At 33.1% G+C, this 14,538-nt stretch overlaps 2 protein-coding genes across 3 annotated transcripts in view; one reads left to right on the forward strand and one right to left on the reverse strand.

Moving 5' to 3' along the window:
- LOC143069508 (nuclear exosome regulator NRDE2-like) overlaps nt 1-685 on the reverse strand; it is a gene marked incomplete in the record, with an annotated part of 41,006 nt that extends 40,321 nt beyond the window's left edge. Inside the window, 1 exon segment of the mRNA XM_076244187.1 lies at nt 573-685. Within this exon segment, the coding sequence (XP_076100302.1) occupies nt 573-627 (55 nt within the window).
- Nucleotides 686-719: 34 nt separating this feature from the next.
- On the forward strand, nt 720-11,069 carry LOC143069510 (complex I intermediate-associated protein 30, mitochondrial-like). 2 transcript variants are annotated; one of them, XM_076244190.1, is made up of 4 exons: nt 720-791; nt 6,837-7,316; nt 9,015-9,200; nt 10,830-11,069. In XM_076244190.1, exons 2-4 carry the CDS (start codon nt 6,858-6,860, stop codon nt 11,046-11,048), a joined length of 864 nt encoding a protein of 287 aa, XP_076100305.1. In that variant the 5' UTR covers nt 720-791; nt 6,837-6,857; the 3' UTR covers nt 11,049-11,069. The 2 variants fall into 2 exon arrangements, with proteins under 2 accessions (XP_076100305.1, XP_076100304.1); XM_076244189.1 differs by having other exon boundaries at nt 755-894.
- Nucleotides 11,070-14,538: the final 3,469 nt, after the last annotated feature.

Genomic DNA, 14,538 nt, shown 5'->3' on the forward strand with positions numbered 1-14,538 from the left:
CTGGACATGAATCTGATATACTTTTCAGTATAAATTGATAAAATCTCAAACTTCCAGAAATTAAATGCGAGATTGATAGATTTTGGAAGTGTCTGACTGCAAAATCATTGAGAATGATCAATAAATTTACAATCATTATTACAAACATTCAACAAATAAAAGTTTTATCTTACAAGTTACAATAAATATACATTGTCATATAAAACTACCAATATAAGTGTTATCAATTTGATGTATAGTCATGATGTTTGTGCTTTATATTGATTTGTGGTGGAAACTGGGGGAGGAGGGGGTTGAACCTCCCCACCCCCCCTTTTTTTTTTTAGAAAGATGAATGCATTTGTCTATGATTTGAATGGGGACATATGGTTGGACCCCCTTTTTTGAAAATGGCTGGACCTATCCCTCGATTTAGGATTGAGGAAAGGATGCCAATGATCTGATAAGCACAACTTGCATGACTTGCCACAACTTGGCACAAGTGCTATGGGCTATTTTTTTTATTTTTAACTTTTATTGAGCTGTATGACATCTCTCCAGATTATTTAGCACTTAAACTTAAAAGCACATACGTCTGTCATTGCTGTCATTCTCTTCTGTTTTAATCACTTGAGCAGAAGGAAACATTGAGAAATTTCAAGAAAATAATAAAACGTCTAAATTTTTATCATAGTCAATTTATTTCTTGGAATTTCAAAACAATAACTTTTGTTGCAATCAAACATTAATTTGACGAAGATTATGAATTCTAATCTACGAAGCTGAAAACGGTTTGACGATGAAATGACATTGTAGGTTTCAGATCGTTTCTCAACTTTCTGAAGACTTCCGTATCCATTTACATGATAGATATGTTGTTATAAACAAAAGAGATTTAAAACAAGACCACAAACAGTAAGACAAATTACCACATATCAGGTTTAGAAACAAAAAGGAGAAAATCCTCTAAATGGACCTACAACAGTGTAAAAAGATACTTCTAGAAGGGATCTCATTAGGGGTTCTGATCCCATATCCCACTTACTGTTTTGTTAGATTCCTGTATCCCGCGTACTGTTTTGTTAGATTCCTGTATCCCGCTTACTGTTTTGTTAGATTCTGTATCCCGCTTACACTATGTAAGTAAGCAATTCACATTTTTTTGCAATTTCCCATGTCCCACTAGACTTCATTTCCTGTTTTCACGGCACAAATTGACAATTGACTTTCCCGTGTCACCCTAATTTCCTTTTTATAAATTAAATTCATGGTCTTGTTCTGAAAATTTAAAAACCTAAAAAGAAATGGCTATCATGGCTATACACTTGTGTCGTGGCAGGATTGCTTTCCTTAGAACATGTGTTAGGTACTTATTCAGCTGTAAACGGTTGAGCTAAGGAAGTACTTCTTTAGCTCAGTCAGTTAACACAGAGGTCCCGAGTATGAGTCCAGGTCAGGAGACCAGCAGTTTTGTAATGAAATTCTTGCTCTCCGGTTACATTGGCCCCAACAAAAAAAAAAAAACAAGGTGGTTAGACATGTTAGAGAGGATTTCTAGCTAGGGTATGTTTGTGTGAGAGTCATAATGGTATGATGACTTGAGGTGGAGGAAGTGTGAAGGGATTGCTTCCCTTAGAACATGCTGTAGATACTACAGTCACTTAGAGCTTAGGAAATACTTCTTTAGCTCAGTCGGTTAATGCACTGCCTTGTAACACAGAGGTCCCAGGTTCGAGTGTTCGTGGAGACATGCAAGTAGAATCATGCTCTCCAGTTACACACAAACAAGACACCTTATAGGCTTATATATATTCCTTTTTGGAATTTTAGAAATGGGATTGACTGCTCTTATCGCATGACAAGTACCGGTAGTCAAATTACAACTTGTCTGCTATGCTTCCCCTCATCCAGTTTTATAATAAAATGCCATTTGATTGGGAATGAAACGTGAAATGTATACAGAAACTACATGAACTATCTTAATAAGTTACATGAATCTTTTAAATTGGTTTAATTTGATCTTATACATGTAACTTGCTCTAAAAGATTATTTTCAAATTTCATATGGATATTTTTCAAATTCAGTATGTTCAGTAAAATTTTATTCTTTAAAATTCGCAATTACATTTTATTGTATAGCAATATAATATTTCCCACAGAAAGTAACCAAAAGTTAGCGTGCAATAAATTCTAATATTGCACTAGTGCAATAAATCTTCTAAATTTATGACGTCATCAACGACAAAATCTTAGTTTAAACCAATTTTTACTCTCAAATATTATATTGCCATACAATAAAAGGGTTATTGCATGAATATTGGGGAATATTGTCCCTCGTAGAACATATATTGCACTCGCAAGCTCGTGCAATATAAAATTCTACTCGGGACAATATTTCCCAATATTCATGCAATAACCCTATATTATCATAGTTTCTAATTTTTATACGACCGCAAATTTTGAAAAAATTTTCGTCGTATATTGCTATCACGTTGGCGTCGGCGTCGTCGTCGTCGTCGTCGTCGTCGTCGTTGTCGTCGTCGTCGTCGTCGTCCGGCGTCCGAATACTTTTAGTTTTCGCACTCTAACTTTAGTAAAAGTGAATGGAAATCTATGAAATTTTAACACAAGGTTTATGACCACAAAAGGAAGGTTGGTATTGATTTTGGGAGTTTTGGTCCCAACATTTTAGGAATTAGGGGCCAAAAAGGGCCCAAATAAGCATTTTCTTGGTTTTCGCACTATAACTTTAGTTTAAGTTAATAGAAATCTATGAAATTTTGACACAAGGTTTATGACCACAAAAGAACGGTTGGGATTGATTTTGGGAGTTTTGGTCTCAACAGTTTAGGAATTAGGGGCCAAAAAAGGGCCCAAATAAGCATTATTCTTGGTTTTCGCACAATAACATTAGTTTAAGTAAATAGAAATCAATGAAATTTAAACACAATGTTAATGACTACAAAAGGAAGGTTGGTATTGATTTTGGGAGTTAAGGTCCCAACAGTTTAGGAATTAGGGGCCAAAAAGGGACCCAAATAAGCATTTTTCTTGGTTTTCGCACCATAACGTTAGTATAAGTAAATAGAAATCTATGAAATTTAAACACAAGGTTTATGACCATAAAAGAAAGGTTGGGTTTGATTTTGGGAGTTTTGGTCCCAACATAATAAGGGGCCCAAAGGGTCCAAAATTAAACTTTTGTTTGATTTCATCAAAATTGAATAATTGGGGTTCTTTGATATGCTGAATCTAACTGTCATGACTGTGTATGTAGATTCTTAACTTTTGGTCCCGTTTTCAAATTGGTCTACATTAAGGTCCAAAGGGTCCAAAATTAAACTTAGTTTGATTTTGACAAAAAATGAATCAGTTAGGTTCTTTGATATGCTGAATCTAAAAATGTACTTAGATTCTTGATTATTGGCCCAGTTTTCAAGTTGGTCCAAATCGGGGTCCAAAATTAAACTTTGTTTGATTTCATCAAAAATTGAATAAATGGGGTTCTTTGATATACCAAATCTAACTGTGTATGTAGATTCTTCATTTTTGGTCCTGTTTTCAAATTGGTCTACACTAAAGTCCAAAGGGTCCAAAATTAAACTTAGTCTGATTTTAACAAAAATTGAAATCTTGAAGTTCTTTGATATGCTGAATCCAAAAATGTACTTAGATTTTTTATTATGGGCCCAGTTTTCAAGTTGGTCCAAATCAGGATCTAAAATTATTATATTAAGTATTGTGCAATAGCAAGTCTTTTCAATTGCACAGTATTGCGCAATGGCAAGAAATATCTAATTGCACAATATTGTGAAATATCAAATTTTTTTTAATTAGAGTTATCTTTCTTTGTCCAGAATAGTAAGCAAGAAATATCTAATTGCAAAATATTGTGCAATAGCAAGATTTTTTTTTAATTGGAGTTATCTTTCTTTGTCCAGAATCAACTTAAATCTTTGTTATATACAATATACAATGTATATTCACTTTTTACTACCAACTGATAAATTAAAATAATCTTTACCATTCAGTGATAACAAGCAGTTTTTTTACATCTTAATATTTTATGATGTATTTAAATGAGTAGTTATTGTTGCAAACTCCATTAGAAATTTTAATTGAGATTAGTTTTGGAATAAGGGAAAGGGGGATGTGATTAAAAAAATTGGGTTCAATTTTTCTCATTTGAAATTTCATAAATAAAAAAGAAAATTTCTTCAAACATTTTTTTGAGAGGATTAATATTCAACAGCATAGTGAATTGCTCTAAGAGAAACAAAAATTTTAAGTTCATTAGAACACATTTATTCTGTGTCAGAAACCTATGCTGTGTCAACTATTTAATCACAATCCAAATTTAGAGCTGAATCCAGCTTGAATGTTGTGTCCATACTTGCTCTAACCGTTCAGGGTTCAACCTCTGCGGTCGTATAAAGCTACGCCCTGCGGAGCATCTGGTTATTAATATGATTTTCTTTAACAGGACTGTACATGTGCCAGTCAGGGGACTTAACTAAACAAGTGATTTTCTAAATCACTGATTCAAGTAACATTATTTCTATAAAGGTTGGAAGTTAGAGTTGTCTTTCTTTAATAATCACAAATAAGTACAAATAAATCAATAGAAGAAGTGATTTAATTTTATTGTAGCTTTAAATATAGAATACTAATGATCCAGGGACTAATTATGTATCTTAACTTATCAGAACCAACATCTGTGTTGTCTAAGATGACCAGGTCATTTCAGGTGATGACCTTGTACTGAATCTAGGATAATGACATAAAAATCACTTAAGTATCAGACCTCAATTTCCTTCCCAAAAATCACTTCTTTAAGTATCATTCTTTTAATAACCCCCACTAATTTCAACACCCCCGAACAGTGAAATTTGTATCGCGAACAGTAGAATTTTATTACATAATCTGAAAGATGAAACCTTGAACTTCACAGGAAAAATACTCCCACTGCTGTGAAAAATCTTTTAAGAAAGTATCAGTTCATTATGTAAAGCCATTATTATAGCATTTTTTCAACTAAAATAGAATTTTCAGCTAAATGATAGCATCAAAGGCATAAACCTTGCTACTTAAAAGAAGCAAAAAATTCATATTTTTTCATTTTACTAATTACAAGATATTATTTAAACATATGTGTTTAAAATTTTGAAAAAACTACAAAATCCCAATTTGTGACAAAACCTCGAATTTGCTACTCAAATAAGTGATTTAAAAATCACTTATTTCAGTAAGTCCCCTGACTGTGTACAGTTTTATGCCTTCAATGTGCATTTAATTTGCAATGTTAATTATGTATTATCATCTAATAATACAAATTGAAATTATTATTTTCCATACTCTTCACTTAGAATACACAAAATCCCCAAATTACAGATAATTTCTGTACATATATATATTTCATGTTATATTCCCGATCCAATAGCACTTTATTATAAAACCTGATGGGGGGTACACGTAGCCTAAAAATAGCATTTTGAGTCGACTACTCATCCCTTTATGTGGGAACACACAGACACTGCATTTTGAAATCTCTGCTGCTTTACCTGAGAATCTGCACTGCTTGAACTTTATTGACGTAATACAACATCATTTTTAGTTAACGATTGCATGAAATAGTACATTGATCATAACATTCTATACATCCTAAAGCTATCCATAAACATGATAAACATTGTCAAAAATTTATCAATGTAAGTTACAATGTATAATAAGATATTCAAGGCAATCAAGGCACACAATGATGTTAGACTTGTCAAGAAGATTACAAAACATTTGCAATTATGTCATTTTTAACTAAGCTTTCATAAAAGTCTTCTATATTTATAAGAATCAGACATCATATTCAGTAAAATATGTGTGAAATAACAATACGTTATTGATAAGTTTCTATGGGGAGATAACCTTAAACATTATTCTTTTGAATAAAGACTTTTTGAAAGAAAAATTGATTATCTCCCCATGGAAACTTCCCACAAACACATTGTAATTTCACACTTATTTTACTGAATATGCAGTGGCAGATCCAGGGGGGGGGGTTCCGAGGGTTATAATGGGGACATATAGTTAAAACCCCCCCTTTATCCTGGGTTGGGAACCCCCTTTTAAAATGGCTGGATCCGCCCCTGATATGAAATGTTTTAATTCACATAATGTCTGATTCTTAAGAATATAGAAGACTTTTCGAAAGAAAAACTACATGAAAGCTTAGTTTGGACATTTTTATAGCAATTCAAAATTACAACATTTCACCTTTAGCATGTTTAGCATGACAATAAATATAAAATATCTATACAAATTGTTAGACTGATTTTTCACATCAACATTAAAGTGAAATTAAAGTCTTATAGGATTGTAGGTATGTTTTATTATATCACCTTGCACTTTCATAACTTGTCTGGTTTTCTACAGCAGCTTGTTCAAATTTTGAATAGTTGAACAGTTTGTTTTTGTTGTTATAAAACAAGTTAGGTCAGGATTTTGAATAAGTTCCAATAGGAGGAGAGCAACACTATGCTAACAGTCAAGTCACACTTAACATTTTCAAACTCAAGATGCCATGAAGAAGAATCCTACACCAATGTTAAGCATTTTAAGTATGTTCAGTGGGAAAAAAGGCTTCACACCAAAGGCATATATGATGTACAGAAAGGTACCAGTAGAGATTTATAATGCATCAATGTTTCATTTACCTGTTTACCATGTTTACAGTTAAAAGGGTTTAAAAACTTATGAAAAATAAGTTCATCTTGCTTGTCCATGGCACCATCTAAAACCTAGAAATTCATCAGCAAAATGTTTGTTTAAACCGTAATTTAAACACATCTTTATTTTTTTTTCAGATTATAGCTGATTGGTGTTAAATGATGTCAGTCCTGACAAGACAGATTTTACATCTGTGTTCCAGATGTCATTCTCCAGTTATTACGTCAGTAAATTTCATTCATGAGATTGACCGCAAAGGTGGATATAACCACAGGGTTGAACGTCCAGTCTCAGAGCGGTTAAAAGAGGGTTATGAGATATTTAAAAAGGACATCAAAGTTTTTGGTGAAGAAATGAAAGACAAATGGAGAGAAGATAGAATGCTCATAGCAAATCACAATGATTATGAATATTTTTGGAAATTTGATGGTGCTAAAACTTTAGAACCGTGGGTGGTTACGTCTGACAGAGACAATTTAGAAGGCTTCAGTAAGGCTGAGATGGCCCTTAGTAAAAATAACAAGGCCTTATTTCATGGGTATTTATCTCAAAGACTTCCTAAAGATGGCATTCTTACAAGTACAGGCTACGCTAATATGAGATCACCTCTCAAAACGGTAGGTTAAATTTACATCTTCAGGTGAAATTGTTTGTTCATGCGTTTGGTTTAGACAGAGTCAACACCGAAAATAGAAAGTTATAATTTCAGGTACATGTATATCAATGTATATAACAGGCTTTCATTTATATAACAACTTTCTTATTTGAAAGTTTGTATAAGGAATTATCTCCCCTTTTTCTCTGCTGCAAACAACAAAATAGTTTTTTGTCGAGCCTGCAACTTTTGTTGCAGAAAGCTCGACATAGGGATAGTGATCCGGCGGCGGCGGCGGCTACGGCGGCGGTGTTAGCTAACTTCTTAAAAGCTTTATATTTTAGAAGGTGGAAGAACTGGATGCTTCATACTTTGTATATAGATGCCTCATGTTACGAAGTTTCCGTCAGTCACATGTCCAATGTCCTTGACCTCATTTTCATGGTTCAGTGACCACTTGAAAAAAAAGTTCAAATTTTTTGTAATGTTGAATTCTCTCTTATTATAAGTAATAGGATAACTATATTTGATATGTGCGTACCTTGCAAGGTCCTCATGTCTGTCAGACAGTTTTCACTTGACCTCGACCTCATTTCATGGATCAGTGAACAAGGTTAAGTTTTGGTGGTCAAGTCCATATCTCAGATACTATAAGCAATAGGGCTAATATATTCGGTGTATGGAAGGACTGTAAGGTGTACATGTCCAACTGGCAGGTGTCATCTGACCTTGACCTCATTTTCATGGTTCAGTGGTTATAGTTAGATTTTTGTGTTTTGGTCTGTTATTCTCATACTATATGCAATAGGTCTACTATATTTGTTGTATGGAATGATTGTAAGGTGTACATGTCTAGCGGGCAGATGTCATGTGACCTTGACCTCATTTTCATGGTTCAGTGGTCAAAGTTAAGTTTTTGAGTTTTGGTCTTTTTATCTAATACTATATGCCATAGGTCAAATATATTTGGTGTATGGAAATATTTTATGATCTTTATGTCAGTCGCGCAGGTTTTATTTGACCGTGACCTCATTTTCACGGTTCATTGCACAGTGTTAAGTTTTTGTGTTTTGGTCTATTTTTCTTAAACAATAAGTAATAGGTCAACTATATATGTTGTATAGAAGCATTGTTAGCTGTACATGTCTGCCTGGCATGGTTCATCTGACCTTGACCTCATTTTCAAGGTTCATTGGTCTTTGTTTAGTTATCTTGGTTAATGTTAAGTTTATGGTACAGTTGTTATAAAGCTTAGCTTTATACTTAGGACTATCAACATAATATCAATGATTAGTATAGAAGGCGAGACATTTCAGCGTGTGCACTCTTGTTTTGTATTGGTAGAGAAATTCATTTTTTTTTTTATGCAAACAGTACTCCACAGAAGTCTCAATTGATAGTTTCTACTTTAAAATTCAATCTTATCTTTGCACCTTGCATATTAGTAACAGAAAATTTGATTTATGAGTAAATTTAATTTTTAATTTTTGAATATTATCAGTGCTAGAAAATATTGAAATATACTGCCTCATTATAAATTTTTTGTTTGTCATTGACTTATTAAAGAGGTTGAAGTTAAACATTACCTTTGTAGTTGATTTTTCATAGTAAATACTTAGTTTGTTGATCATGAAAGTTTATTCTGTGTAAAATACCTGTACAATTATATGCTATAGATATTCATGAAATATGTAATGATAAATATATTCATTATTTTTAGAGATCATTTCAAAGACAAGAACCGTATGATTGGAGTATGTTTACACATCTGATATTACGTGTAAGGGGAGATGGACGCCCATATCAGTTGTGTATTTTAATGCACAGATATTTTGATGTTCAGTGGTTTGACATGTATAACTTCACATTGTTTACAAGAGGAGGCCCTTACTGGCAGATAGCCAAAGTAAGTTTGACATGTATAACTACACATTGTTTACAAGAGGAGGCCCTTACTGGCAGATAGCCAAAGTAAGTTTGACATGTATAACTACACATTGTTTACAAGAGGAGGCCCTTACTGGCAGATAGCCAAAGTAAGTTTGACATGTATAACTACACATTGTTTACAAGAGGAGGCCCTTACTGGCAGATAGCCAAAGTAAGTTCAAAACACCATATTGCAAAAGGTTAAATTTACTTGCTTGTTTGGTTAAGTTGAAGGTTGAAATTATTAGGATTTACATGATGTGGTATAAGTGCCAATGAGACAAATCTTCAGCTAAGTCACAATGTGTAAAAAATCAATAGACAACTTTCGAGTTTGATGTATTTCCGTCAAAAACTCTCGCTTTAGTGAACATCATTCTTGCGTTTAGGGGCATTGTCACTTCCGTTCCAATGTTGAACGAGTGGTCAGGATTGCACGAATTATTCAGCAAATTAAATTCTCATAATTAACAATCAGCACTGCTGTAATCAGGGAATTAAATTTAAGTACTTACAAAACAAACATTATTTCTAGTTTTGATGTACGTTAATAGTGCAGGGATACATGCAATCCCCTCTATCTTGTAAATGACTTCAGAAAGGCGCTCATAATTGATGATTTTTTTCCGGTGACGGATGAACTCAAAAGTGGTCTATTAATTCACAAAGTACAGGTTTTAACATGAAGCCTTGGCTTGTTTGTTTTAGTTGAAAGAACTGTTGAGCTTCAAGCTTTTTTGTATAGACAAGCCATGAATACTTTAAAGAATTTTTTTCCTTGTACAAAGAGTGCTTCAATATTTCAAACAATTTCACAAAGGAAGTGATTGCACTGCAGATGTTTAAAATTGCAAACACGCTACAACTCAACATCATCATCTTTGCAAACAATAACACTATAAAAGAATTATTCCCTTTCCATAAAAGACATAAAAAGTGTGACGTAATTTTTCTTGTACGACAAAAGTGGTAAAATTTCAAACTATTAGCAAACAGGAAGTGGCTGAGTGGCAGATGTAAATATTGCGTACCTGCTACATCTCAACATTTTAAATCTTTAGACCAAATATTAAATCATTCCACTTTGATCATGATAGAAGCCAAGAAAACTTTGAAGAAAGTTTTCCATCAAAGGTCTTACTAATGAGGCTATTTAGGCTGTTTTTTGCAATTTTACGCTGAATGCAAGAGGTTCAAATTAAAGCCGAAATATAGAGTGTTATAGACACATTTTATAAGATCTGACTTTATTATGTGTGCTGCCATTAATTTATGTTTTGGTGCCACAATCATAGCACTAATGATAGGTAACACACATGCTTTAATCACAACAATATCGACGTATGTTTACATTTTGTTTTTGACTATTTTCCCTTTTTGTTTAATTATGGAGAGTGAAAATAAATACAAAACAGGTGGTAGGAATTCATGTTCAGATCAAGGTTATTCAAATAATTGAGAAAAAAAATTACTTTATTGAAGAAATCAATGTGTGAATTACATAGTTACATTGTCCCTTCTGCTGTTATTGAATGTTTGATTGATAGTAAATGTATATACAATTTATAGATCATAAGACTTACATTTATTCTTTGTCTTTTTTCAGATTCCTTTCTCAAAGTTTTTCTTGTCACATAAAGGTAGAATATTAGACGAACAGAGGAAGATTGACTTAGATAATGTGCGTAATTTTGGATTAACTCTTGCGGATAATGTTGAAGGACCATTTCAGTTAGAAGTGGATTATATTGGATTAATCAATGATGAAAGTCATGTTGAAGAGTTTGCTTATGAAATGTATCGTCATGAATTTATTACGTTGTGAATAAATTTGATTTTAACTTTATTGATGTTTTACATTCATAGTTAGTGTAAATTGATTGTACGGCCCAGTGTCTTCCCTAGAAAATTTTTGATGCATGGTGGGTTTAAGGCGAATTTGCAATGCGGCGTGTGGCGTTGTTTTGTAGAATAATTTTTATTACATTAGTGCAGTCACTGCATTTTAATGCAAATAATGCAACTGGATAGTATTCACAATATAAACTGATATTCTGACATCTAACACATATATCTATATGCACATTGTCCTAAAATAACTAATCTGACATTTTTTCTCCAACCTTCAAAAATCACAATTAAAAGTACAGACTTCAATTGCAGAATTTAAAGTATAATATCCTATTAACCTAGAAATTTAGGTGCTCAGCAAAATATTTGGTCAGAGAACACATATGTGCAATTACTTACAAGAATTCTTATATAAAATTGAGAATGGAAATGGGGAATGTGTCAAAGAGACAACAACCCGACCATAGAAAAAACAACAGCAGACGGTCACGAACAGGTCTTCAATGTAGCGAGAAATTCCCGCACCCGGAGGCGTCCTTCAGCTGGCCCCTAAACCAATATATACTAGTTCAGTAATAACGAATGCCATACTAATTTCCAAATTGTACACAAGAAACTAAAATTAAAATAATACAAGACTAACAAAGGCCAGAGGCTCCCGACTTGGGACAGGCACAAAAATGCGGCGGGGTTAATCATGTTTATGAGATCTCAACCCTCCCCTATACCTCTAGCCAATGTAGAAAAGTAAACGCATGAAAATACGCACATTAAAATTCAGTTCAAGAGAAGTCTGAGTCTGATGTCAGAAGATGTAACCAAAGAAAATAAACAAAATGACAATAATACATAAATAACAACAGACTACTAGCAGCTCCAGACTTCAATTAAACTGATTGAAAGATTATGATTTAATCATATGAATATCAGGCACAATCCTTCCTTTTAGGGGTTTAGTATCATACCATCATAACATATATGAGAAGAAAATAACCTGTGTCATGCCAACAACTGTTTTTTTGAATAAATGTGTTTAGTTCAGATGCAAAGACCCTATAAGTGAATCAATATTAATGCCAAAATATGCAATCTTTAATGACCTGACAACAGTATCATAACTAACGTGACGGTACCCAAATTGCACCTATTTTGACAGTTTTTTTACCTACGTTTTTTTATGATAAAGACAATAATGTCCATTCTGTGTTTATTTTGTAGCCTAATCCTTCTTTATTATATAGGTATACCAATTCGATTTTTAATCCATATGGAATCATAGAAAAATTGGTCTAAACTGACCTCCAAACCATCAATGATTCTGAAATGAGGAGTACCCAAATTGCATCTATGCTTAAATTCGCATCGTCAAAAGTCGAATAACAGAGCTTTTGTTTAATTTCTTCAAATATTTTGAACAATTGGATATAAGTCCATGCTTACTCTTATTTTTTTTTAAAATGGGTACTTGTAACATATTGTATTTGATCATTTTAAAAAGATGACGTTTTGATGACGTCGCATTCCATAAAAAATTGGATGTGAAATACCTGAACGTATAAGAAGTCTGCATGTTGAGATATATCTACAAATGATGTCCTAATACCGATGATAAAATTTAGTAAGTGTTTTGACTAGTTTGTGGTATCGAAAACCCTGGTGTAATAATTTTTCAGTAATACATAAATTTCTCTCGTTAAAATCTAAAACATTGTTACATACACGAGCGAATCGTACATGTACAATTACTGATGAAAGCATCATTCTATAAAGTATAGCGACAAAAACCCAACAAAAGAGTAAAACTAGAGGCTCTAAAGAGCCTGTGTCGCTCACCTTGGTCTATGTGCATATTAAACAAAGGACACAAATGGATTCATGACAAAATTGTATTTTGGTGATGGTGATGTGTTTGAAGTTCTTACTTTACTGAACGATTTTGCTTCTTACAATTATATCTATAATGAACTTTGCCCATTAGTAACAGAGAACTATATTTGGTAAAAATTTACATATATTTACCAAATCAATGAAAATTGTTAAAAATTGACTATAAAGGGCAATAACTCCTTAAGGGGTCAATTGACCATTTAGGTCATGTTGACTTATTTGTAGATCTTACTTTGCTGAACATTATTGCTGTTTACAATTTATCTCTATCTATAATAATATTCAAGATAATAACTAAAAACAGCAAAATTTCCTCAAAATTACCAATTCAGGGGCAGCAACCCAACAACCGATTGACCGATTCATCTGAAAATTTCAGGGCAGATAGATCTTGACCTGATAAACATTTTTATCCCATGTCAGATTTCCTCAAAATGCTTTGGTTTTTGAGTTATAAGCCAAAAACTGCATTTTACCCCTATGTTCTATTTTTAGCGGTGGCGGCCATCTTGGTTGGTTGACCAGGTCACGCCACACATTTTTTAAACTAGATACCCCAAAGATGATTGTGGCCAAGTTTGGATTAATTTGGCCCAGTAGTTTCAGAGGAGAAGATTTTTGTAAAAGATTAATTTAATTTATGAAAAATGGTTAAAGATTGACTATAAAGGGCAATAACTCCTAAAGGGGTCAACTGACCATTTTGGTCATGTTGACTTATTTGTAGATCTTACTTTGCTGAACATTATTGCTGTTTACAATTTATCTCTATCTATAATAATATTCAAGATAATAACCAAAAACAGCAAAATTTCCTCAAAATTACCAATTCAGGGGCAGCAACCCAACAACCGATTGACTGATTCATCTGAAAATTTCAGGGCAGATAGATCTTGACCTGATAAAGATTTTTATCCCGTCAGATTTCCTCAAAATGCTTTGGTTTTTGAGTTATAAGCCAAAAACTGCATTTTACCCCTTTGTTCTATTTTTAGCCGTGGCGGCCATCTTGGTTGGTTGACCAGGTCACGCCACACATTTTTTAAACTAGATACCCCAAAGATGATTGTGGCCAAGTTTGGATTAATTTGGCCCAGTAGTTTCAGAGGAGAAGATTTTTGTAAAAGATTACTTTAATTAACGAAAAATGGTTAAAAATTGACTATAAAGGGCAATAACTCCTAAACGGGTCAACTGACCGTTTTGGTCATTTTGACTTATTTGTAGATCTTACTTTGCTGAACATTATTGCTGTTTACAGTTTATCTCTATCTATAATAATATTCAAGATAATAACCAAAAACAGCAAAATTTCCTCAAAATTACCAATTCAGGGGCAGCAACCCAACAACCGATTGACCGATTCATCTGAAAATTTCAGGGCAGATAGATCTTGACCTGATAAACATTTTTACCCCATGTCAGATTTGCTCTAAATGCTTTGGTTTTTGAGTTATAAGCCAAAAACTGCATTTTACCCCTATGTTCTATTTTTAGCAGTGGCGGCCATCTTGGTTGGTTGACCGGGTCACGCCACACATTTTTTAAACTAGATACCCCAATGATGATTGTGGCCA

This window comes from Mytilus galloprovincialis, chromosome 3 (assembly GCF_965363235.1).
Source record: "Mytilus galloprovincialis chromosome 3, xbMytGall1.hap1.1, whole genome shotgun sequence".
Lineage (NCBI taxonomy): Eukaryota > Metazoa > Mollusca > Bivalvia > Mytilida > Mytilidae > Mytilus > Mytilus galloprovincialis.

Excerpts from the sequence above, each read along its gene's own strand:
- LOC143069510 (XM_076244190.1), top strand. The coding sequence starts at position 6,858 with ATGATGTCAGTCCTGACAAGACAGATTTTACATCTGTGTTCCAGATGT. Across the intron at positions 7,317-9,014 it reads TGAGATCACCTCTCAAAACG|AGATCATTTCAAAGACAAGA; the intron begins GTAGGTTAAATT and ends CATTATTTTTAG. Across the intron at positions 9,201-10,829 it reads CTTACTGGCAGATAGCCAAA|ATTCCTTTCTCAAAGTTTTT; the intron begins GTAAGTTTGACA and ends GTCTTTTTTCAG.